Raw genomic sequence first — 26,003 nt, 5'->3', positions numbered from 1 at the left:
TCACAATATGGGTTTAGGGAGCAGCAGGGAACTGAGACAGCTTCGGTCTTGGCAGCTGAGGGTCTTAGGAGTATTCTGGACGCAGGAGGGAAGGCCGCCCTGATCCTATTAGATCTATCGGCGGCCTTCGACACTAACATAACATAACAGGTGTATTTGTAAAGCACACAATTACCCGTAGGTGTCTTGGCGCTGAATAACAGATGTTTATTGTTACCCAACTCAATGGTACTCATTTTATCGACCTCAGATAGATGAAAGGCTGAGTGGACCCGCCAGTGAACCGAGATCCTCCTGGCTCGCCTTGATGAATTGGGGGGGTCCAAGACTCTGTGTGTATGCTGATGTCTTCATTTTTAAGGTACAGAACTTTTTCAGTGCTTCTGGGAGAATTTGTTTCTAATTCCTTTAGGGCACCATGTGGAGTGCCTCAGGGCTCGGCCTTCAGCCCCACTCTTTTAAAACAAAAACAAAAAATTATTCGTTTTTTTTCACAAGTTAAACACATCCCCCCTCCCCCCTTGAGACCAGGACCCCAAATCCGTTACAATCTTTGGTATAAAGCATGTAATCATACATTTTGTCACAATACTACAGAAAAAGTAAGACAAAAAAAAGGCATATCTTAATAGTTCAAACTTCTCGTCAGTTATAAAACAAATTTAAATTAAAGAAAATACAAAAAAGAAGCAAAAAATAGAGCAATAATATAGAATATTATAAATCCAATCAGTGATCTTGAATCCAGTTTAACGGAGGTTCCCACATTTTTATACCCCTTCTTCGTGTATTATGCCCTTTGTTTTTATATATAGCAACCTCGAGACTACATGTCGCAAGTAATCTAGCCCGCCATTGCAAAAATGACGGTGGCAACGGATCCAGCCATGATGATGCTATACACAAACGAAAAACAGCCATTGCCACAAAAATCAACCCATGTAGATGTTTTTGTCGAGCATTGTTAGCTGTGCCCAACATAGCCTCTTCGGCTGTAATATTTACCCTGATTTGGAATATGTCAGATAAAAAAACAGAGATTTCAACAAGTAGATTTGTTAGTACATTACATGAGGCAAACATATGGATAATATCTGCCTCGGGTAATGCACAGCGTGGGCATGTAGTTCCTTTCCCCGTTCCCCATTTTGCTATTTTATATGGGGTGTAGTATAGTGAGAAGAAGGTTTTATAGAATTGCACCTGTAGTTTTATGGACATCAAACAAGTGCGCAACAATTCATATGCATAAGGGGTAATTTAGGGAGATACCCCTAGTTTGGTCTGCCAAACTACCACGTGTTTATCCATGTCATATGGAAGTGATGCCGTCAGTATTTCATATATTTCCCCAATTTTAGGGGTAGATTCTTTACAGAGATTTTCTATAGCTTGGCAAATTTGGAATTTGATCCGGCCTCCTCCTTTCTTTAATAAGATATCTCTCAGCTGCAAGAATTTAAAAAAGTCCCGGTGGGTAATATCAAAATCGGAGCGCAGCTTGTCAAACGTCTTAAGTCCGTTTGTCGTACAAAAGCACCCAAGCTGTCGCGCCCCTGCCTCAATCCATCTCTCCATACATGTGTCGTGGAAAATCTCTGGTAGATCCATATTTTTACTCATGGGGGTATAATAGGAATAACGCCCCAGTCCCAGTAATTTCTTGACATTCCCCCAGACTTTGGCGACGCGGGATATAGTCTTACATTTTTTTTTTTTTTAAATAACTATGATTTACATGGCGCCAGAGGCACCCTTCATATCTTTCCCCTAGAATAAGTTCTTGTGGAGTGGGTATATGATCGCCATTCGGGTTTTTAGATAGAAGTGTCGTGCTATATCTTAATACAGTGGCCAAGTAATATACCTTAAAGTTGGGCATTGCCAATCCTCCTCTTTCTTTTGGTAGTGTAATCCATCTGAGTGCCCTACGAGGTCTCTGATGCCCCCAAATGAACCGTGAGAACATGGAGTCTATAACCTTAAATAATTGGGGAGAAAATTCTAAACATATTGCCCGAAAAAAATATAAAAATCTCGGGAAAAAAAGCATTTTAACTACGTTGCATCTGCCACCTATAGTTAGATGTAGGTTATTTAATCAAACCAGTTCTCTCTTGGTGCGATGAATAAGTGGTTCCAAGTTGTCATTAACTATATTCTCAATTCTGGCATTTATACTGACCCCCAGGTATATGGCTTTATCCGTTATTCTAGAGTCCCTCATCTTAATTTTATCATTAAGCACAATCTGTGTTTTGCTGGAATTTACCTTATACCCGGAGACAGTACCAAATGTTTGGGCTTCATTTTCAATCAATCTCATGGCACTGATGGGATCGCAAGTAACAATAGCTATGTCATCAGCATATGCTAGAGTTTTGGTGTCATGATTGCGTACTTGAATTGGGGGAATTAGTGCATTATTTTCTAGTCTTCGTATAAATGTATCAATATAGATTGAAAATAAGAAAGGCGAGCAGGGGAACCCCTGTCTTGTCCCCCTGGTGATGACAAATCTTTCCGACAAAACCCCGTTAATCAATACGCTGGCACTTGTGTTAACATACAATTTTTGAACCACATTTATGAATCTCTCGTTGATACCACAGTTTGACATGGCGGCCCAAAGAAATCTCCAGGAGACCCTATCGAACGCTTTCTCAGCGTCAAGCCGAATAAGCGCGATAGGGTCCCCTGTTGTCCCCATGTAATCAAAGAGAGAGACAACTCTTTGTACATGATCAATTGTAGATCTTCTCCCCACTCTTTTTAACGTTTATGTTTCTCCCCTGGCCTTGATCATCAGGAAATGTGGGTTCCTACCGGTCTCGTACGCTGATGACACCCAAATAGTGGTGTCCGTATCTGGCAACGTAGATGAAACGGCAGACCGCTTTAGGCACTGCATGATGCAAGTGAATCAATGGATGCCGCATAACTGTGTAAAGCTGAATGGCGATAAAACAGAGATCATGCTTCTGGGCATTAACGCAGAATTACGGTCCCCCAAATGGTGGCTTGACAGCCTGGACGATTGCCCAATCCCAGTAGGTAAAGTAAAAAATCTCAGATTTATATTAGACGACAAACTGACCTTTAACGCCCAGACCAATAACCTGTCCTCCTCCATCTGGTATATATTAAAAATAGTCAGAAAAATATGTCAGTTTATCCCCCTTGATTCACACAAAACAGTGGTCACGGAGCTCGCCCTGTCTAGATTGGACTATGGCAATGCTTTATATGCAGGGATTCAAACCCAAAATCTAACTAAACTGCAACGTCTCCAGAACGCAGCAGCAAGGCTAGTACTAGATATTCCTAGATCTGGATCAGTCTCCCACAGACTGAAGACCCTTCACTGGCTGCCAGTGGACAAAAGGATAACATTTAAGTCCCTGTGTCTGGCATATAAGGCACTTCATGGCTCAGGACCACAGTTGCTGAGAACTCGTTTCAAATGGTATGTCCCAGCAAGAAGTTTGAGATCCACTCACGCAAACTTCTCAAAGTACCTAAGTTCAAGCAGGCTAGTTGGGGAGGAAGAAGCTTGCTGCTGAGGATATCCAAAGTATGGAACCTTCTACCTATCAATATAAAAAGTAGCCTGTCGCTTCTCGCGTTCAGAAAGGCAGCCAAAACATGGTTGTACCCCTGTTAAGCTAGATCAGCATCTCTGCAGTAACCAGAAGTGCATGTAACAGTATTGCCAAGACTCCCTCGGGCATTCGCCCGCTTTACAAGCTTACAAATCAAATCAATCAAATCAAATCATAACCTTGGGAAACTCCCATCAGTAATTAGATTACCGTTCTTCTCCCAGGTCTCCACCATCTTACTGTCCTGAAGAGAACTCCACATCCCAAATGAGTTTGAAACGTCTTCAAGCAAAACAGCACACTAAGTAATGCTGCCTGAAATAAATTGCTCTTAAAAATGTGTGCTTTTGGAAGCACGTACTGGAAAGTTGATGCTTGTATATTTTTGACTTGTTCGCCTCTGTGTTCTTCCATACTGGGATATTGAGCATGTTTGCTCCTTGTCTGTCTTGTATATTGTGTCCATATATACATATATGTTACCAGCAAATTGTGTATTACTCTTGCATAGTGGTTACCTACAATTAACAAATACTCAAAAGGGCTAAAGTGGGTAGTTTCTTATATTGGTTGTTCTTTTATCTTTTTTAATTTGAATGACTGCTTAGAATATTACTTTACCTTGCCTACGTAAAGCACCCTGCAGGAATTGTCCCACTGCATTGTTGTAGCCATTCTGGTAAATTGATCTGGCACCAAAAATTTAAATTGGTCTCTATTTCTAAGGATTCCAGTGCTTGTGAGGAGACTTCGGAAATATGTGGCTGGCTGGCTTATCTGTTAAACTATACCTTAGCTTCCACCATTGCTGGTTTCATTCTCCAGTGACCATGCATCTTCACAGTAATGTATACACCATATTGTAAATGGCATGAGTAAAATAATTTCCTTTCCCCAATTAAGAGTTGATTTTAGCATACCACTTTTTCATCGCTCACCACTCTCCTTTGTTGTATCAGTTTCCATTGCTGTGATCACTGTTGTTAAAAATAAGGATTTAGGTGCTGGAATTATTGTGAAGAGCCACTGGCATGAGGAGTTGACAGGATCAGGTGTGGATGGTAGGGTAAGGGTTGGTAACTCCTTCTCCTGTTATAAAATAATTACGCTACATGTACTGAGTACACATTGTTCCAACTCCAGCTTTCTGCATATGCTCTTATGTTATTTCCAAGGTCAAACAGTATCAGACATAATTATTTTTTTTCCTATTTCTATTTGAACACCACTTTTCAATAAAAATTAATGTGTACCCTCTGAATATAATAATTGCTAATACTGTTAAATGTGAGGGAGTAAAATGTCCCACCTTACTCTGGTAGGTGAGATGGAAGATTTCATATACGGTTTAATTTGCATATGTATGCGTTATCCAATTCCTCCAGGGATTCATGCAACAGCAAAAGCAACTCCCATTTATGGTCACACTGTTAATATTCATGGAATTACATAGATTTAGAAGTCTCACTGGGGAATATTTCATTTCAGGCTAATGAGGCCTCTCAAGAGGCGAAAGCCAGTCCAGAGCTGAATGACCGAATCCAGGTACTTGAGAAGGAAGTGGCCCGATACCGAACAGAATCCAGCAAGTCGCAACTTGAGGTGGATCGTCTCCTAGAAATCCTTAAAGAAATGGAGAATGAGAAGAATGACAAAGATAAGAAAATTGCAGAACTGGAGAGGTGAGAGAGGATCACAGTAACCAAAAAATTTAATGAATCAGTATAGTTCCTGTTGCATTAAGTGTATGTTTTGGTATTTCTGAAACCCAGACCTAGCTGGTTAACAAAGATGTGTTGTAAAAGGAGCAAGCCCCAGTGGGGCTATAGCGGGAAGAGGGAATGGATAGAGGTGGCAGATCTGGCAAAGGGTGAATAGACATGCCTGTCTGAGGTAGTTTTCCTTGAAGAGGTGAGTTTTCAGTTTCTTCCTGAATTGTAGGAGGGTTGGTGCTGTCCTAATGTTGAAGGGAATGTTGTTCCAGGTCCTCAAGGCGTAGGCTGAGGAGTCTTGTTTTTTTGTTTTTTCCTTCTTGCAGTGTTAGTCTCTAATCTGGTGATGTCAGAGCATCTCATCTGGTGTTGTCCTCCGGATGTGTTTGTTTGCTAACTAGGTAGGCAGGGTCATGGTGCAGAGAACCGTGTAAGTGATCCAGATGATCTTGAAGATTATCTGGACTGCAGGCGGTGGCAGTGTTGATCCATTGGTGCAAGGGTGATGTGGTCAGATTTCTTCAGCCCCTTGATGAGTTGTGCTGCTGGATGAAGAATACCTTTAAGGGGTGTGAGGGTGGTCTCTGGGGTGCCGGGGAGCAGGCAGTTGCATCCATTTAGGTGGGATGGGTCTAGGGCTTCAACTGCTGTTGTAAAGTCTTGTCTCGTGATAGACTTAGTGGGATTTAGCACTGGGAAGCTTGTTGATTTCCAGATTTAGAATCACTTGAGGCAGGCTCTCTGAGTCTCAATGATTAAGGAAATGTTGAGATAGAGTTGGGTATCATTGGCATACTGGTACATTGTGATGGTGCTTTCTGCAAAAATGATTCCCAGTGGTTCCATACAGAGGTTGAAAATGATGAATGACAAGAAGGAGCCTTGGGGGACACTACATTTGGCGGGCAGAGTCTTGGATCTGGTGCTTGCTAGCAGAACCAAGTTGCTTTTGGTTGATGTGGTAGGATGCAAACTTTTGCAGGCAGGTGCCAGTGAAGCCCATGCAGGGTTTTAGGGTAATGATGAATGCTGTTTGGTAGACAGCGTTGAAAGCTGTGGAAAGGTCGAGCATCATCAGGAGGAGGCAAGGGACAATTCTTGCCTTTAGGGAGAGGATATGCTCTACCTGGGCAGTGACTGTTTCAATACGGCAGCGTGGTCTGAACCCCAATTGATAGTCTTGATGTAGGTTTTTCTTGATGAATTGTTGCTGTAGTCTGGTGAAAACTGCCTTCTTGATGATTTTTCCAACATATGGGAGGTGGGTCTTAGGCTGGAATGCGGCATGGTAGACTGGATCTCCTCTATGCTTTTTCAGCAAAGGGAGGATCTTTCTGGTCTTGGGGAAAGGTACCCAGAGATAGTCAAGCTTTGGCAGCGTGGAGAAGGGTTGTGAGGGCTTCTCCTTGCAGAGACTTGATAATAGAGGAGAAAACACATCGTTTATAGGAAATGGCTTGGAGTGAAAAGAGAATGTTGGTGAACACTGTGGGAGATGATGTTGAAAGCTGACCAGTTGGTGGTGGCAGCTGGGTGTAGCTGATGGGGTGGATGACGATAATGAAGTGGTGATGATGGCATTGAGCATTTTAAATCCTAAAGGAGGCGGCGCCAAACAAGAGCTCCCATATATTGTGAGTCAGCAAGCCATTCCTATTGATCAAAGAAGCATACCATGCAGCCATGTGTGTGTTTGCGATTGAACATAAACCCAAGATATTCATTAAACGCGCCTACCGGCAGATGCCAGCTTGGTTCAATTACAGCCCACATCTTGTAGCTGCGCCACACACTTATAAAGGGGATCATATTGTTCAGCAGAAACCAAACGAGGCGAAAAGCACAGAACTCCCAATCATGGATTGTGCCACAAGGATCCCAGAGGCCTGGGCTCCATCTGCCCTGAGATGCGCCTCAACCAACCACGTCATTCAGCTTCACACTCCTCCTTTGTATCCAGACTCACACCGTGACCACTCGACTGCAGAGTTTGTCTCCATAGAGTAATTCAGGAGCAGCTGGAACCAGGTGGGAGGAAGGGTACGCTTACTACTGATAGATGTGCGCACAATATCTGCAGGGCTCCTTCCACAGACACACAGCATCTAGGCACATTCATGATTATTACAACACAGGTGTTCTTGGGACCCTTTCTAACATGCAACTGAGCTGCAACTTCCTGAGGAGGTCAGAGTGTCCTCACATTGGATAAAGATGCAATTAACTATAGAGCTATCATAGTTTGACTATTAACCCAAATAAACCAAGCTTTCCGAGCTCTGATTTGACAATCCGTATATTGTGTTATTCATGTACAACTGTTATCAGAGTTTCAAAAGCAGTATCACCTTAAAACACAAGATGAAGCCGTTCAGCTTTGGTACCCTCAGAAAAAGAAGGCAGAAAGGAGGGGTGGGGGGGAGAGGTTTGCTCATCAGATTGTTCAGAGGCTGTGAGCACAAAACGTCTGAAAGGGTAGGAGACTGAAATATTAACATACTGGTGAAAGTTGGGTTTGTTCATTGTCGGGACCAATTACTGAGTGCCTGCGCAATATTTAGGAGTGTTTGACGGCACGAAAGGAGAACGTGGTTGTGCTCAGACATAGTTGGAAAATCAAGGAACCTTGATGTGCTGTAAGAGGCGGACAGGACATGGCTGACACAACAGTGCGCACTCCATGGCACTGCACACACGCACGAGTACAGGCAGCAGACCAACAACACAGCCTTAAGCACTGCATGGAAGAGGACAGGCTGCAGGCAAACAGCACACTTTATGGCACTGCACATACAGGCTGCAGACCAGTAGCAAAGAAAATGGCACTGCGCATACAAGGGCAGGCTGGAAACCGATAGCCCACTCCATGGCACTGCGCATACGAGGGCAGGCTGTAGGCCAACAGCCCAGCCCCCAGGCACTGCATAGAACAGGACAGGCAGCAGGCAAATAGCTCACTCTATGGCACTGCACATACAAGGACAGGCTGCAGACCAATAGTACAGCCCATGGCACAGCACAATTGCGGACACGCTGCAGACAAACAGCACTGTTCATGGCGATGCACATATGAGGACAGGCTGCAGACCAGCAGCACAGACCATGGCACTGTCTGAAGCGGAACCCACGCCCGGGGATTGACGCTCCGTCTATGTGAGAACTTTAAACCGACTAGTTCCATTTAGAGACCTCTCCCGAGGCGCCGTTCCCAAGCCGGTATCCACCCAGCCGTGACAGCCTTTATGTGTTTTACCCACGGCAGCCTGGATCACCGTCTTGAGATTCGATGGTTTTAGGAATTCTATTTTGCTAAAAAGGAAAGGTGAAACCAAAGAGAAAAAGGGAAAAAAAGAAAAAAGTTCATTTTAGCCGTAGACCTTGCTGGTGCTAGCTAGTCACGTTCTGCAAAATCTTTTTCTCATACAGATAACTTGGTTTTACCCTTTGAACTTTACTTACCTGACGGAACTGATCTTTGTTGAATTAAGCGAATTACCTTGAATATAATCCAGTGTACCAGACTCTGCTCTCAGCGACCGCTCTCTTTGAGAGTGGCCATTTCTTTGAATTGTCGTAGTCCCTGCCTGTGTCCCACTGTATACATGCCCTGATGAAGGTGCGGCCATAGATCGGGCCGAGCACTGAAACGCGCATTGGCGTGTCGATATTTGATCCTGCCACTACCATCTACATTCTTCCCAGCGATGCACTGAGTTGATGTTGCAGGACAATTCCAGTGTATTAGTGTATGATGTTGACTGGATGTATGAAGAAGGTATGAGTGTTTGTATGGGTGACGAAAGTGTAGAAGATTGATGTGATGAGGATGGAGGAATGAATGGGATACTTGGGGCGCGTCATTGAATTTTATTTGATTTAACCATGAAAATTTTTTTGTAGAAAAATATTTTTTGACTAAGAATCATAGATGAAAATAAAATGATGTATTTTTGTATATGGTGTTTGAACTCTCATTGAATGGCCCCTATTGGAAAGTGAGCTCAGAGCTTTGTTCGTTGGGCAAAAAAAAATTTGGACTCTGTATGAGCCTTTAACCCAAATACATAGGGCAGTGCTACATCTCTTGATTCTGGATACCATGGCACTGAATATGCAAGGACACGCTACAGATAGGTATTACACTTTGTACTTTTTTTTGTAGGCAGCATATTGCTCTTGTCTAGTGTGTAATTTAAATTGAGCCACATCCAGGTGTTTATAACGTGGCACAATTGGGTTGTAGTTAAAGACACTACAAGTTTCTCTCAGTGGGGCAGTATGGTGTTCAGTGTGGGAGAGGGTGTGACACCATGGCCAGAGCTGCTGAATTTGGAACTGGGGAGCCTGGTTCTGAAGGATGGTTATTGCAAGATGTCTGTCCTATCAGCACTACCTATAAAAGGGAGTCAGTGCATGCAACACAAGAGGAGGCTGTATCTCTGCACCCAGGGAGCGAAGGGGGCTTTGTGACTGAAACCAGGGAGTAGTAAAAGTGGTGCCCCGTCAGGGGTGCATACATGGGCGCTAGAGCATCCCAGGGAGAAATATGGCCCCCTCCCACAAGGTTAGTAGATTTGAGCTGTGCTTCGGTAGAGCTACAGAAACTTTAAACATGCCTATTTCAAAGTGGAATACTCTGCTAAAACATGTTCCATTGATTTAGGGCTGAAAATGAATGATTAAGAGTTAAATAAAGTGCCGCAATAATGCTTCAAAATGTTCATTTTTGTGCCGCTAAATTTCCATTTTTGTGCCGCTAAATTTGCAAATCTATGCCGCAATATCCTGGGGGTCTGCCTAGGAGCAGAAGGTAACTTTACCTTTTTTCTGCTGTCCTTCATGTATGGGAGTGACGAGTGATGATGAAATGATCAATCCATGAACATTGGGGGCTGGCAGGGTATAACGTGGGAGACAGAGACATTGAGGTCCTGTGTGTTGTCTTTGGAATTAGTTGAGTTGGCTATGTGATTTTTTTATTTCTAGTGTGCAGAGAAGAAACATGCAGGATTCCATCCTGGTTTTGGTGCTTGACTCACGGCTCCAATTGATGTCTCTGAGGAAGGTGGTATAGATATGTTGGTTGGAGGCAGCAGTGATGACGCCTGAAACTTAGTCTATGGAGTCCTTATGTGCTCCAGGTGGCCTGTAGTTGAGATGAATGGAGGCTGTTTTGTAAGCTTAAAGGAAATTGGCTGGAGAGGAGCTCAAAAGAGTTGGGTGTGGCCAAGCTGAAGATGGTGCATGGCCACTTTGACTTGTATATGACTGCAAGCCCAAATCCAGTTTTGCAAGTGCAGTCTTTGTGTTGGATGCTGTATCCAGAAGGGAGGAGGACATTAATGTAGGTGTAAACCAGGTTTGTGTAATGTAGTGTGTCTAGGTTGTTTATCTGTGATTTTAGGGGTTTGACTGAAGTGTGTTTTTATGCTCATGAATTGAAGTGAGTATGTTTGCGGAGTCTTGGTGTGGGAGTGGTGTATATATTGGTGTTTGGAATACAAATGATGGTGGAAGGCTTGCATTGGCAGCGGGGATTTTGACCCTATGCCCTCCAGGACCAAACTGATAATGCCCTTATTTTGCCTGCCCTTAACTTGGGGTGGTCTTTAAAGGCTGTGAAGGGTGAAAAAAATGAAGTGAGGATACTTCATGTTCAGATGGATACTGGAAAATTCAGAGATGTCTTCTTGTTGAGGAAGGATGCTGGAAATTAAGTCTGGTTGCCTGGCTTCTTCTTTTAAATATGGTTTTGGCATGAACCAGTGATGTAACTTACTCTGCAAATGAATGCTGGGAAATGCAGTGATATCCTTTCCTGTTGAGATGGATGCTATGTATAATCTGAAACTTCTCTAATAAGTTATTTTCTACTAATCGCTCATTAATCATGTGTACATCTTTGGTGCAGTGAAATGCTTTAATTTTAAAAAGCCTGGTAAGAAAATTATGCTTTGAGAATGAGGGACTATCTGAAAGTGAATTATTACATGTAAAGTGGCATTGTGGCAAAGCACATAAATACTCTTCATCTCTTACCATAATGTGACATGTTTCTTGGTGTGACTTGACCACAGGCCGCATGTTGTCGCTGACTTGTAGTGCAACATGTTGGACATTGCACCACCATATGACCTCCCGAAGATCATTCCCCAGAAATCTGCCATCCATATAAACGGTTTATTTTTGCTTGCTCTCTTCTTGGCAGTTTTGGGCTTTGTAATGTGAATCTTTTCTGGATTCACATGCTGTGCATTATACCGGTCTCTTATGGCGGGGTACTGAAATTTCTGGGCTTTATTTAAATTTTTTCACCATGGGTGTCGTCAAATACCATATGATGGCATGCTTATCCCCTCATGTGGACCCTGAAAGTTCATGTTTTGAAGCCATCTTCAGATTCTTTTTTCCTTCATTGAGTCAGAAAGAAAGCAAAGGTCGGAGCTCCAGGATCATTGAAAATAATTGTAAACAATGGCTGATAAAGCAGCAAGCAGAGTTGGGTGATGAATATCCACCAGATGTTACCGAAAGAAGTAGGTGCACCACGTGATTGAGCTGCCGACAGGATCGAAGAATGTGCATCTAAGGGTTGGAAACATAGAGGGAAATAGAGAACACTCCCTTTATTTACTGCCATAAGTGCCACCATATGTTTGCAGTAAAGGACAGCCACAAAGTCTACAACCTTTGTCTGCCAGGTGACCACAGTGCAGAGGACTGCCAGGCCTATGCCTAGTTTCAGTCAAAGACACCCAGGACCCTGGGCAAGGTTGAGGAGTGTGTCCTGAATCCCAAAAAGGATAAGCTCCCAAAGAAGACATCAACAGAAGTAGAAACAAATGCGGTGTATCTGAGTAACACCTCAGAAACATAATTGGTCTGAGTCAAAGTCTTCAAACTTGAGTGGCCCAATGTCCCTCTTGATGCCAAAACCCTCAGAGTGGAGGGACGTTAAAATAAAGAGAACTTCACGGGCCCTGCACAAGAACACTGGTTTGATGCCAAAAAGGGATTGAAACTGCGAGAGGGAGAAATAGCCGCAGCAAGACACGCCAACTCCAAAAAGAAAGACACCACCCACCCTTGATGCTAAACAAAGAGCCCTGAGGTCGAAAGGAAGAAGTGACGTCTTAAAGTCGAAATGGAGCAATCCTTAAAAATGAAAAGGTTTTGAGACGAATACCTGAAAATGGTTTTGAATCCCATTCATGACCATGTGTTATGAAGAAAAGCAAGTTGATTTGAAACTGCTAACTAAATCTGAATACCAAGAGCAAGTGCAGGAAGTTGTCTATGAGGAGAGGAGAGGCGATGTGAACAGGGTTTTTTCCAGGACATTAAGGACACTGGCAGGATTCTCCATAATCAATACAAGAACCTCCCACTAGACCTATATTTCTTTAATATAGGCAAACTATAGCTCTAAGGGGCTATCCACAATGAGTACAAAAAGCATACAATATTTTTATGCATACAATTTATTTTGTTCAAAAATCATTATTTCATCCGTTATATCCAAATGAGTAAAAAGCATTCATTGTGTATGCAATTTCCTTCCACATTTCGATTATATGGATATTCAACAATTTCTTTTTTTCAAAAGATCAGCATAGGCATTGCTTTTTTACCATGGACATTCATATACAGATGTATGACCCCTACACATTGACCACACTTGCATACTGGCCTCTCACACCAACATACATACTCATGTATTCAGCAAACCATATCCTACCCTCCCAAGATCACCTACACTATTGTGTGTCACCAAGAAGACAGCTGAAATACAGTCTCTGTGACAGTGTTGTGGGTTTGGTATCTCGCATCCAGGTCAACACACGTTTTGGTGGATATTATCCCTTCTTCAGGACCACCAATACAACAAAATAAAGGCGAGTGGTTGGGGGAATAACTTCAAGATGTGGAAGTAAGGCTGTTTCAAAACAGGAGATGGCCTCGCTAAGAAGGGGTATTCTACGTCTGTCCGGACTTCATTATTAAGAGAAGCATTTTTCAATTCTCAACCCAAACTGGAGGTATACGTATCTATAGTAGTGGATTATCACATTTTGACAAACTGCCTGAAAATAAGGATTGCGTAAGAAGGACTCTGTACAGGTGCCATGGATGCACTAAATAATCTGATTCTCCAGTATTGGATCTTTAACAGATTCACATGCTTGAATCATCCCCGTCATCGTAGTGGGAGTCCCACGGTTTACATATAAAAGCAGTAGATAAAACCACTATAGGCTACCATGCAATGAAGAGTCACTGCAATAGCCTATCCACTTTCTTTTGTAAAAAAAACAAAAAAACTTAAGCAACAGCCAATCAGGCGACGGCACCCTCTAGAACAATCCTAAGAGAGGCTAGGTTCCTCAGATTTTCTACAGTACGTCATGTGAAAGGGAGTCTCCCTTAGCTCTGCTCAGTTTTCTCTTGCTATCCAGTTTTCTAGCCTGTATTCTATCCAAGTATGTTGAAATCTTCAAAGAAAGGTCTCTTCAGGTCGTGTGGATCATGTGGTAAGAAAAAGGCTGCATGCTTAGGATCCACATAAGAGCTGCATCTACTGCCTTTACCCTCAATGTAAGGTAAAAGACTGCAAAATCTGTGGAACCTTGTCTACAAAAACCCTCAAGGGTAGAGAGGGTAGATTATTGATTTGGTTACAGACACTTAACTCTAAATCTGACGTTGTCTCTGAGGATGAGGAGAGCTCTACCTCACAAGCTTCTAAGGAAACACCTAAAATGAGAGAGCGATCTCTTGAATCTCCTGAAGTTTCCAAGAAGAAGACTTCAAATGGTCTCATCAGGAAGAAACAGGCACCTAACAAAAAGGAAAGCGTCCATTTCCTACTGAGGAAAAAAGCCATAAGAAGGAAAAACACTCTTCTATTCACTCTATGAAAATCTCTGTCTCTACAAAGCTTGTGTCACAGACAGAGTTAAGTTCTGGATCACTGTCAACGTAAAAATCACCTTCTAAACGAGTTTCTCCTACCTCGTCGTCGAAAAAATCTACACCGTCGACGGCGGACTCGAGGGTCCCGTCGACGACATTTTCAGTGACTATTGCTACACCATCGACTACCTTTTCGTCGATAGCAACCCTGACGATGACGACTACAACTTTTTCGTTGGCGTCCTCATTAAGGACGGTGGTTCCGCCGATGATCCAGCCTACGATGCTGACGACTTTGTCAGTTCCTGTCATGTCCTCTTCGACGACGCAGACTCCGCTACCGATGACGAAGCTGACAATGCTATATCCCACACCTGGTCGTATGCGCCCATCTACCTTACAGCTTATGCCTATGTATCCATCAACGAGGCCATTTTTGAAAAATTCAGCAATTGTATCATCTTTACCTCCTTTAACCTTTTTAGAGGAGTATGATGTCGATGGGATGTTTGGACCTGCTGATAGTACTTCTCAATTAGATGTCAAATATCAGGAGAAAGATGACAACGAATATGAGTGATATTACCAACAAGAATGTCACCCGCCTCATGCAAAAATTAAATTTATGGAACCAGTTAATGAACCACCTTCCTGTTCCTTTGGTTCAAGACCTTCAGGATTTGTTACATGACTATCACACACACTTTCCTTCAGCGCCTGTTCCTCCACCTCCACCGCCGTTTGCTGCTTCTCCACCACGTACCACTGCACCTCTATCTGCACACTCCCCTACGGAGATACTAGTGTGCCACAACATCATCAGGATACTTCTGATGAAGGAGGAATTGAGGACAATCAACCACAAAAGGATGGATAAACAGGAGAGGAATGGGAAGACTACGTCATATCAACACCGGCGTCTCCCTCTCTGCAAATGGTAGAGCCTCCGCCAGAGGATATCAGTGGCTTTCATGCCTTACTTGAAAGAGCAGCATCACGATTCCAAGTGTCGTTAACTGTAAAATAATCAGACTGCTTTCTCTACGATTTCAAAGACCTATTACGGAAATCTGTTAGGTCTATACCCATTGTAGACCACATATGGGAAGAAGGTTTAAAGGTAATGAGGACGCCGGCCGCAGTCATCCCTGTCTTACCCAGGATCGACAAAAGGTATAAAGCTCCGTAGCATGCTCCAGCTTGTCTAGTAGGTCATCCTAAGCCTGTCTCTGTTATCTCGCAGGCCGCTCAACGGAGATCGAGGAACCCTCAAGCGCCCATTACTGCTCCACCTGACAGAGAAGGAATGGGTTGAGATAACATTGGAAAAAGATTTACAACCACATCAGGTTCGACTGTTCATGCAGCCAACGCTCTTGCGATTTTAGCCAGGTATGATTGGCAGATGTAGTCGGACATTGCTCATTTCCTAGATCTCCTTCCAGAGGATAAGAGGATGGAAGCAAGGAAAATCCTGCTTCAGGGATAAAGATCTGCATATGAAATCATCAATGCTTCTATGGAGATTGCTTCCCTAGGACAGCAGTTCCAGCAAACTGACAGACACGGACACAGCTAATGCTCTGGGAATGCTCCAATATAGAAAGACCCCCTTTCGTGGAGCACGTGGCAGAGGAACCTATTCTTTTCGCGGAGGGTACCAAAGATACCAGCCTCAAATGTACACCTCTTACCGTCCTTCCTACCAACAACAGCAACAATACCGTACACCACCACAGGCTGCCTACTCCAGACAACCTAGGCGAAAGCAACAAGTTCAGCCCAGAGATTGGGGCCGGAAACAGTAACGACTCTTCACCGCCTGCCACTCTTCACTTGTCTTTTTCACTAAAGAAAACCTCTCTCTCTCAAAACCTAAATCAATGGCAAAAAAGAACATCAGACAAATGAGTCCTGGATATAATAAAGTTTGGCCATACCCTAGAGTTTACAACAACGCCACCTCATCATCCGCCTCAGAAATCAACACCACAAAATCTTCAATCCTTAAAGGAGGCTTTACTAATGCTTGAAAGAGGAGCAATAGAACTTGTTCCAATCTTTGAGAGGAAAAGATTTCTTCTCTTGCTTTCTCCTGATAAAAAAGAAGAAATTGGGAGAATGGCATCCCATTCTAGACCTCAGGAAACTCAACAAATACCTGCTGAAGAAATCCTTTCGCATGGTTACTCTCCAGGAGATATTGCAGCTTCTGAACCCTTCGGATGTATAGCAAGCCTAGATTTGGAAGATGCTTAATTCCAATCCCTATCCACCTCAAACATCGAAAATGTCTGTTTCTCTGTGGTAGGCATGCATTATCAATTCAAGGTACTTTCCTTCGGCCTTATTTATTTATTTATTTTATTTTTTGTGTTTTCTATAGCGTGAACATGACCCTGCACAGGGTATCAGAGCGCTTTACAGTAGCATATAAAACAACATTTTTACATATTACTAGCCATTGGTGATTGTGATGTAAGCAATTCCGTAATGGCAACACCATTAAAAGTTCACAGAAAGATATCACCATCAGAAAGTTCACAGATAGATTTCCATAAAGTTTTTAGTACTTAAATGAGATAAAAACTAGAATAACATTCCAAACTTAGTACAATGAGCTGCTTGTGTGAAAATTCTGCCAGCCCTGCAGAATGAAATACTTGAAGTACAGTTTTAAGGATTTAAGGGAGAAATTTCCTCATATAAAAAGATTTTGCTTCCTTTTTAAATATTGCGATGGTTGGAATTCTTCTCAAGTCCGGGGGGAGGGCGTTCCAAATTCTCGGTGCAGCCCCTGAGAATGCTCGGTCATACGTTCTTTTCTTACTGAAGCGCGCCGGTTTCAGTAGTAGCTCCGCATTACTCCTAGAGGAACGTGAACCTCCCGACAGCGTGATTTTCTTGGCGAGGGAAACTGGAGATTTGTTATGTATTGCTTTGTGGGTGATGCATGCCAGCTTGAACTGGCTCCACTGGTTTTCACCAAGTGCCTTGCTCCTGTGGCAGCATTCCTGCGATTGAAAGGCCTACAGATCTTCTCAGATCTTCCCATACCTCAACGATTGGTTGGTGAATGTCCCTTCTCTTCATCAAGCTTCAGAAGACATCTCTTTCTGTCTACAGCTGTTCCGCTCTCTAGTGCTGGCAGTCAATCTTCGAAAATCCATTCTAGCTCCTTCTCATCAGTTAACGTTTCTAGGAGCAACACTGGACACTCTCCAAAACAAGGCAATCTTCTCAACAGAGAGACTGAACGCCATCCTATCTCTGGTACGCGATCCCTACAAAAGAAAGTGCGCTTCTGTCTGTCTCCTCAAATCCTTTCTCTTAATAATGTCTTACATCTTTCTCATGGTACCCTACGCTCATCTAAGGATGAGATCATTTCAAGAGCAGTTTGACGCCCAATGGCCTCAAATAACAGAATCATTCGACAACATAATTCTGATAACTCCGATAAGGAAGGATGCACTTCTTTGGTGGCAATCTCTCGCTGGAACTGTCATTCCCTTATCCTCTTCCAGAGTTCGTTCTGACCACAGATGCATCTTTAAAAGGTTAAAATGCATTTCAAGTTTTTGGGAACTAAGGGCAATTTGTCCAGCCCTCCAGTCATTCTTCCCAAGGATAAGAGCATCCTCAGTCCTCATACGCACGGACAACACAACCTGTATCTAAACAAGCAGGGAGGAACAAGATCTCCGATCCTATCCTGGGAAGCTCTAAAAATATGGGAATGGACGCTACAGCATCAAATAACTATCAAAGCGGAGCATCTCCCAGGAGTAAAGGACAACATAGCAGATACCTTGAGCAGGTGAAGTCAATCAAATAACAAGTGGGAACTCAACCAATTAATTCTCAACCACATCTTGCAGAAATGGGGAACACCCAACTTGGACCTATTTGCGTCTCAAGTGAAGCAGAAATGCCAGTTCTTTGCCAGCAGGGAATCTCAGTTAGGGTCATGGGGGAATGCGTTTTCGATAAGATGGTCAGGAATCTTTGCGTACGCTTTTCCCCCAATATTCCCCAATCTCCAGGGCACTGATGAAAATTAAACGGGAACCGTACCAACTCATCCGCATTGCTCCATGTTGGCCATGTCAGCACTGGTTCACGGAGCTATTCCTGCTGTCACAATACAAACCTTACCACATTCCATTGTCAGCCATCCTGCTAACGATGAACAAAGGGCAGATCCTGCATCCGCACCTAGCTTATCTTAAATTGCGTGCCTGGAACCTGAGTTCAATGAGTACAAACATATTGTTATCCCTCAGCAGTGTAGAGACATATTGTCCAGGGCAAGAGCGGAGTCTACTACTAAAACATATAGACTAAAATGGAAACGTTTTTGTTCTTGGTGCCTTCGGAATGACACTCACCCTCTTCTCTCTTCCCCAGAACAAATCTTGCCTTATCTCTTGTCTTTGGCACGATCAGGTCTGGTGTATGCTTCAGTAAGGGTCCACCTTGCAACCCTCTCCCGATATAGACGGACGTCCGATGCCTCTTCTCTCTGCTCTTCTCGGTTAATCATCGAACAGTTTATGAAGGGCCTCTTTAGGACTTTTCCCCTTATCAGGCCTTCTCCACCAGAATGGCGCCTTAATGTGGTCCTGTCTCAGTTAATGAAACCACGTTTGAGCCAATCCACAAAATAGAGCTCTAGTTTCTCACATGGAAAGTGGCTTTGCTTCTCGCGCTTACATCTGCCAGAAGAGTAGGTGAAATTCAAGCCTTAACTATTAAAGAGCCTTACTTAGGCTTCACAGAGGACTATGTGATGTTACAAATAAATCCTAAATTTATACCAAAGGTACTATTTCAGTTTCACCTTAATGGGCCTGTAATTCTGAGCAAATTTTTTCCGCATCCTTCATCACCGGCAGAAAAATCTCTTCACTCTCTAGACATTAAAAGATGCCTTCAGTTTTACCTACAAAGGGCAAAACAACTGTGCAGAACGGATCAACTTCTAGTATCTTATGGACCTGTAAAGCTGGGGCATGCTGTCACAAAAAGAACTGTTGCATGATGGATCGCTACTACTATTCAATTGGGTAAACCGCTTACAACCAAGACCAGGGCGCATTCTACAAGAGCAGTGTCCTCGTCTGCTGCTCTTTTCACTGGTGTTCCACTAGACAAGATTTGCTGTGCCGCTACCTGGAAGAATGCTCATACCTTCACGCTGCACTATTGCCTGGACATTGTTTAGCGAAACAGCAGTGGGACAGGCAGCCCTGCTCCATCTATTGCAATAAGGTAAGCCTCTATTATTGGAGGTATTTTTACGCGTGTGTGTGTATGTATATATGTGTGTGTATATATATATATATATCTATATATATATCTATATATATATATATATATATATATCTATATATATAGATATATATATATATATATATCCCAAAAAAGACAGTTCCACCTTGCATGGAGACGCCAGCTCAATTCGACATATCACCTCATTTATTGTGGGCAGCGAGGAAAAACAGGTAGCACCCCACCACAGAAAACGCCAAACATGTTTCGGGCTCCATTCCCTTGCTCACTGGCTGCAACAATCCAAGTCCCAGCAGCTGTGAGGACTTTTAGTCACTAACCCCGCCCAAGTGGGACGTTGCTCTGCCAAAATTGCATTGTGGGGTGTGTAGTCCTTCATTAACCATAGTGGATGCTGTTCAGGCTTCGTGTTGAAAATTGATTCCCAAGTGGGTTCCAAGGCAGGGAAACACTGCTATATCTGCTGATATGCGAACCCCACAATACTGGCATGTCGAACTCCTCAAAGTGCTTTAATTTCCATGCACCAAGGTCCGCTAAGTAGCGCGGCGGGGCATCTCCGCGGCGAGGCACGCCGCTATTCATTTCCCAAAAAAGACAGTTCCACCTTGCATGGAGACGCCAGCTCAATTCGACATATCACCTCATTTATTGTGCGCAGCGAGGAAAAACAGGTAGCACCCCACCACAGAAAACGCCAAACATGTTTCGGGCTCCATGCCCTTGCTCACTGGCTGCAACAATCGAAGTCCCAGCAGCTGTGAGGACTTTTAGTCACTAACCCCGCCCAAGTGGGACGTTGCTCTGCCAAAATTGCATTGTGGGGTGTGTAGTCCTTCATTAACCATAGTGGATGCTGTTCAGGCTTTGTGTTGAAAATTGATTCCCAAGTGGGTTCCAAGGCAGGGAAACACTGCTATATCTGCTGATATGCTAACCCCACAATACTGGCATGTCGAACTCCTCAAAGTGCTTTAATTTCCATGCACCACGGTCCGCTAAGTAGCGCGGCGGGGCATCTCCGCGGCGAGGCACGCCGCTATTCATTTCCCAAAAAAGACAGTTCCACCTTGCATGGAGACGCCAGCTCAATTCGACATATCACCTCATTTATTGTGGGCAGCGAGGAAAAACAGGTAGCACCCCACCACAGAAAACGCCAAACATGTTTCGGGCTCCATGCCCTTGCTCACTGGCTGCAACAATCGAAGTCCCAGCAGCTGTGAGGACTTTTAGTCACTAACCCCGCCCAAGTGGGACGTTGCTCTGCCAAAATTGCATTGTGGGGTGTGTAGTCCTTCATTAACCATAGTGGATGCTGTTCAGGCTTTGTGTTGAAAATTGATTCCCAAGTGGGTTCCAAGGCAGGGAAACACTGCTATATCTGCTGATATGCTAACCCCACAATACTGGCATGTCGAACTCCTCGAAGTGCTTTAATTTCCATGCACCAAGGTCCGCTAAGTAGCGCGGCGGGGCATCTCCGCGGCGAGGCACGCCACTATTCATTTCCCAAAAAAGACAGTTCCACCTTGCATGGAGACGCCAGCTCAATTCGACATATCACCTCATTTATTGTGGGCAGCGAGGAAAAACAGGTAGCACCCCACCACAGAAAACGCCAAACATGTTTCGGGCTCCATGCCCTTGCTCACTGGCTGCAACAATCGAAGTCCCAGCAGCTGTGAGGACTTTTAGTCACTAACCCCGCCCAAGTGGGACGTTGCTCTGCCAAAATTGCATTGTGGGGTGTGTAGTCCTTCATTAACCATAGTGGATGCTGTTCAGGCTTCGTGTTGAAAATTGATTCCCAAGTGGGTTCCAAGGCAGGGAAACACTGCTATATCTGCTGATATGCTAACCCCACAATACTGGCATGTCGAACTCCTCAAAGTGCTTTAATTTCCATGCACCAAGGTCCGCTAAGTAGCGCGGCGGGGCATCTCCGCGGCGAGGCACGCCGCTATTCATTTCCTAAAAAAGACAGTTCCACCTTGCATGGAGACGCCAGCTCAATTCGACATATCACCTCATGTCCCTACTTAGCGGACCTTGGTGCATGGAAATTAAAGCACTTCGAGGAGTTCGACATGCCAGTATTGTGGGGTTAGCATATCAGCAGATATAGCATTGTTTCCCTGCCTTGGAACCCACTTGGGAATCAATTTTCAACACGAAGCCTGAACAGCATCCACTATGGTTAATGAAGGACTACACACCCCACAATGCAATTTTGGCAGAGCAACGTCCCACTTGGGCGGGGTTAGTGACTAAAAGTCCTCACAGCTGCTGGGACTTCGATTGTTGCAGCCAGTGAGCAAGGGCATGGAGCCCGAAACATGTTTGGCGTTTTCTGTGGTGGGGTGCTACCTGTTTTTCCTCGCTGCCCACAATAAATGAGGTGATATGTCGAATTGAGCTGGCGTCTCCATGCAAGGTGGAACTGTCTTTTTTGGGAAATGAATAGCGGCGTGCTTTGCCGCGGAGATGCCCCGCCGCGCTACTTAGCGGACCTTGGTGCATGGAAATTAAAGCACTTCGAGGAGTTCGACATGCCAGTATTGTGGGGTTAGCATATCAGCAGATATAGCAGTGTTTCCCTGCCTTGGAACCCACTTGGGAATCAATTTTCAACACGAAGCCTGAACAGCATCCACTATGGTTAATGAAGGACTACACACCCCACAATGCAATTTTGGCAGAGCAACGTCCCACTTGGGCGGGGTTAGTGACTAAAAGTCCTCACAGCTGCTGGGACTTCGATTGTTGCAGCCAGTGAGCAAGGGCATGGAGCCCGAAACATGTTTGGCGTTTTCTGTGGTGGGGTGCTACCTGTTTTTCCTCGCTGCCCACAATAAATGAGGTGATATGTCGAATTGAGCTGGCGTCTCCATGCAAGGTGGAACTGTCTTTTTTGGGAAATGAATAGCGGCGTGCCTCGCCGCGGAGATGCCCCCCCGCGCTACTTAGCGGACCTTGGTGCATGGAAATTAAAGCACTTCGAGGAGTTCGACATGCCAGTATTGTGGGGTTAGCATATCAGCAGATATAGCAGTGTTTCCCTGCCTTGGAACCTACTTGGGAATCAATTTTCAACACGAAGCCTGAACAGCATCCACTATGGTTAATGAAGGACTACACACCCCACAATGCAATTTTGGCAGAGCAACGTCCCACTTGGGCGGGGTTAGTGACTAAAAGTCCTCACAGCTGCTGGGACTTCGATTGTTGCAGCCAGTGAGCAAGGGCATGGAGCCCGAAACATGTTTGGCGTTTTCTGTGGTGGGGTGCTACCTGTTTTTCCTCGCTGCCCACAATAAATGAGGTGATATGTCGAATTGAGCTGGCGTCTCCATGCAAGGTGGAACTGTCTTTTTTGGGATATATATACATATATATATATATATATATATATCACGCTCCAAAGTCCACTTAAGAGCAGTATACGCACTCTTACTGACGGGTGCAGCAAATGTGGAAAGTGGATCCGCTCAAAATATATGCTCCTGTTTCAACAAAGAAACACGCTGCACACTCGGGACCCCATGGGAGATTTCTTTATTACAAGGACGCGTTTCGGCGTTGTGCCTTCCTCAGCTTGTTAAAGATGGTGCCTCCTGTCCTGATGATTTTTTAAACAGGTAGATGCAATTTCATTGGTTGGGGCAACTGGACATAGAAAAGGGACTAAATGTATTACCGGAGCAATGTTCTTTCGCTCAGATGTATTGTGGAAGTTGCAGTCCGGTAATTATCATGTGGGATATATATATATATATATATCTCATATCTTGGTGCGTAGTAGCTCATTGATGTTTCTGTATTGGCATGTATGTTTGTAGCAGCGGGGCTAGGAATAGGCAGGAGTCGTGTTTTTGTGAGTCTGGTATTTATTCGGTCATACAAAGAATCAGTACAGGTCTTTCTTGTAGGTACTCTGCGGGGAGATCGACTCCGCTCTCCTCTGGTCTTTCTGATAATTCCCTCCTCCTTCCTCCGGACGGGGCTCCTCCTTCTTCGGGCTCCCGGAGGCTCCGTGCTGTCCACCCTCGCCGACACCAACAGGGGGGGAAACAGAAGAGAGGCGGGTATCAATACAACGAGTAACTGCTTTCACAGATTCACAGGGAAGGGGCCGTGGAGGACACACCCAGTGCTACCACCCCCCCCCCTCTCTACCAATCTAAGGAGTGAAGTGACGGTGAGGGTACCCCGGGTGTTGTATCAGGGTTTTCAGCCCTAACTAAGTGTGGCGACTTGCTCTACGTTTACACCAACCCAGGAAGCGGTCACGCACCTCTGTGAGCCGTACCCCTCCTGGCGTACGGCTGGGCGGATCGTGGTGTTGGCCTCCGGGCGGGTCCTTCTGCTCCGCTGCTCTCCAATCCGCTCTCGTCGTCTCAGGGACGGCTTCTGTAGTCCCGGTGATCCATTGTCTTCTCTGTTCCGGGGTCGGGGTTTCCTCCTCCTCCGGTATGCTCAATTCGCTGATCCACCGTCCGCTGTCGATCCACGCCTTCCTCTCGTCGCCTCGTCCTCCGCTCCTCCGCTCGTCCTCGCTGCTTCCCGCCACTCCGCTCTCCTTCTCACTGACCACTCCTCCGGTGAAATAACACACCTGGGGCTGTTCGGAGACGTCTTTTATCCCTGGGTCCGGCTCCACCTCCAGCATACCTTCGGTCCAGTTAAAGGGCCAGTCCTCTTCGTCGTCGCAACTGTATCTCTCGGGTCCCGTCCACGTTGCAGAATGCGGGGGCTGTGGAGAGAGGAGGGGGGAGGCACATGAGGTTAGTTCACGCCCCAGAGCGGGCCGCGCATGGGGGACCCGGTTACAATGTTATAACCCACCATCCTCTAAGGATCAATAAGTATATATTACAGTATTTTTATACATGCATGTTTACGAAACTGCTAGTTACTCTGATTCAAGCATGTAAATCTGTGAAAGATGCAATCCTGGAGAAGAAAACGAGTTACTCACCTGTAACTACGGTTCTCCATTATTGGTACCGTTCATAGATTCAAATGCAACCCACCCTCCTCTCCGGAGCTGCTTCCTTTATTCCTCAAGGTTTATAGTTTCATACTTGTGCTTGAAAGTATGAGGAACCTAGCCTCTCTTGGGATTGATCTAGAGGGTGCTGTTGCTTAAATTTGGTTATTTTTTACAAAAGAAAGTGGATAGGCTATTGCAGTGACTTTTCATTGCCTGTCCCCCTATATTAGTTTTATCTACTACTTTTATACGTATACTGTGGGACTCCCACTACGACGACTGGGATGATAAAGGCATGTGAATCTGTGAAAGATACCAATACTGGGGAACTGTAGTTATGTATTTCAGCTGTCTTCTTGGTGACCACAATAGTGTATGCGATATGGGATGGTAGGGTATGGTTTGCTGAATAAATTAGTATGTATGTTGGTGTGAGAGGCCAGTGTATGCAAGTGTGGTCAATTTGTAGGGGTCATACATGTATATATGAATGATGCAGATAGCATTGTCCTTGTTAAAAAAGCAATGCTTATGCTGATCTTTTGAAAAAAAGAAATTGTTGAATATCCATATAAAAGAAATGTGGAAGGAAATTACAGACACAATGAATGTGTTTTACTCTTTTGGATATAAATGATGAAAGAATGATTTTTTAACAAAATACATTTTATGTATAAAAATAAATATTGTATGCTTGTCAAGTACTCATTACGGATAGCCCCTTAGAGCTATAGTTAACCTATATAAAAGTAATATGGGTCTAGTGGGAGGTTCTTGTATTGATTTTTGATTGCCGTCTTCCCCTTAATAACCTATAGATAACCTATAGGGGGTACCCTTGATAGTGGGATTGGCAGGATCTTGACACTGGTTCACCAGAAGAGGGTGTCAACTCCTACCATTTGAAGCCTTTACTCCCGCAACGAGCTCCAGACAAATATGGGGTGCATGAAGAAGAGAAACAGTGACAAACATGCTTTTGCAATCATAGAAGAAAAGTGCCTCCCAGTGCTCCCTAGTAGAGGTGTAATCTCCTTACCACACTGCCACCTTTAGAGGAGGATACCACATAGGATGCACCGAAGTGTTTAAGGACGTGGTAGGACGCCAACTGATAATAATAAATACCTATTTATAGAGAGCAAACATAGAATCCCCTTAAAGTGTTTCAAGGCCCTGGGGGCCGTCAGGGAAAATAAGTAAGCTATTGCTCACTCACATAATGCTGAGCAGAGCTGCTGCCAGCACCGGGGATCGAGCCGTGAGCCCTAGGCTCTGGAGTCAGACGCTCTGGCCGCTGCGGCACACCTCTCCCTAGATGTATCCACTACCACCCAATGGAGGATAGCCAATCCATTGCACTCCTCAATAGTTATAGGCATCAACAGGGAAGGAAATCAAGTAATTGATTAAACACCTTAACGAAACGGTACTGAAAGAGGGCAAACAACGTCATCCAGGAGGTTTAATGCCTCTAGTTAGCCC

General features: G+C 44.4%; 1 protein-coding gene across 10 annotated transcripts in view; it reads left to right on the top strand.

The window, feature by feature from the left end:
• The window catches only part of ERC1 (ELKS/RAB6-interacting/CAST family member 1), a 2,156,751-nt gene that overhangs the window by 1,043,613 nt on the left and 1,087,135 nt on the right, over positions 1-26,003 (top strand). For all 10 annotated transcript variants that reach the window (XM_078673690.1, XM_078673694.1, XM_078673688.1 and 7 more), the window contains one exon: positions 5,091-5,284. In XM_078673690.1, coding sequence (XP_078529816.1) covers positions 5,091-5,284 — 194 coding nt within the window. The remainder of the gene's footprint in view (positions 1-5,090; positions 5,285-26,003) is intronic.

The sequence above is a fragment of the Lissotriton helveticus genome, chromosome 1_1, assembly GCF_964261635.1.
Source record: "Lissotriton helveticus chromosome 1_1, aLisHel1.1, whole genome shotgun sequence".
In the NCBI taxonomy this organism is placed as follows: domain Eukaryota; kingdom Metazoa; phylum Chordata; class Amphibia; order Caudata; family Salamandridae; genus Lissotriton; species Lissotriton helveticus.
Note: the sequence above shows the minus strand (reverse complement) of the source record. Positions and strands in the feature narration are given on the sequence as shown.